General features: G+C 45.4%; 1 protein-coding gene across 2 annotated transcripts in view; it reads right to left on the bottom strand.

Moving 5' to 3' along the window:
• Positions 1–6: 6 nt before the first annotated feature.
• Positions 7–1,020, bottom strand: part of pdgfab (platelet-derived growth factor alpha polypeptide b) — a 24,039-nt gene continuing 23,025 nt past the window's right edge. For both annotated transcript variants that reach the window (XR_013812751.1, XM_079759297.1), the window contains one exon: positions 7–545. Coding sequence is in view for 1 of the 2 variants with exons in the window: in XM_079759297.1 (XP_079615423.1) it covers positions 532–545 (14 nt within the window). In the remaining variant the exon portion in view is untranslated. The remainder of the gene's footprint in view (positions 546–1,020) is intronic.

Raw genomic sequence — 1,020 nt, 5'->3', positions numbered from 1 at the left:
CTGGCTGGCGATGAAAGAGTCACTTTCTTTTTACACTGGACCGAACGTTCTCACATCGTTTCCTCTTGACTGTGTGGAAATAAGGTCTTTGTTGGTGCAAACATTCCCCCGACTGGGATTCAGCCTGGAGACCATTAAGGGGATAATCCAAACCGTCATCTCCTATCTAAGTGTGTCCCGACATTTCACCCCAAAAATGACTTGCATCCTTTCGTTTTCCCCGCTCCCGTTTGGCGCTGAGGTCTGGGGTGTCTTCCTCATCCCACCTCAGGGTTTGATTGATTGGGTCTGTGGCGTAGGGGTCATCATCATCACTTGGTTATGGGCGAGAAAAAAAAAAAAAGCACCTTTGGCATCTTATTAACTTTAGCTTGTCCCTTTTCAGTCTCTTGTCTGTACAATAAGGAGTTGTCTCTACAAGGCAATGGGGGGTTTGGTTGGGGGGGAGGGCAAGACGACGGAGGAATTCTCTTATTGGTGGCGTCTTCTCTTTAGTCCCTCCCACAGTAAAGTCCTTTATTCTGATTGGTATCACCTCACGTCAACTAAAAGAGAGAGAGAGAGGGAAAGAGCCATCAATAACGAGTGCACACAAAGTGTACCAATACAAACACATACAATGGAAATACACTGGAGGATTTTTTTTGGTGGTGCGCAATTAGTTCATGCACTTCAAATTAGTTGACGGCAAAACCCAGTCAGGTCAGGGCTGGTTGCTTTGCCTCATGCGTTCCACAGAGGTGAATCAAACTGGTGAACATACACAAGACCTAATCTGTTACATGTAGAACAAACAGCAGAGTGAGCTGGGTGTTGGAACATACATAATGTACAAACATCCCCCATTGATTTCAAGATAGAGTGGCAGAATATACCAGAGAGAGAGAGAGAACAACACAACAGAAACACACACAAGCATTCAACACAGTGACTTTTATAGACATTTTATGCAAATGTGTACGCTCAGCAGGCCAATCAGAATCAACATGCAGCAGCCCCAACACACAGCGTGGCACTCTT

Source organism: Pollachius pollachius (genome assembly GCF_949987615.1).
Source record: "Pollachius pollachius genome assembly, contig: scaffold_176, whole genome shotgun sequence".
Classification (NCBI taxonomy): domain Eukaryota; kingdom Metazoa; phylum Chordata; class Actinopteri; order Gadiformes; family Gadidae; genus Pollachius; species Pollachius pollachius.
The sequence above is the reverse complement of the archived record's forward strand: the minus strand, read 5'-3'. Positions and strand labels throughout refer to the sequence as shown.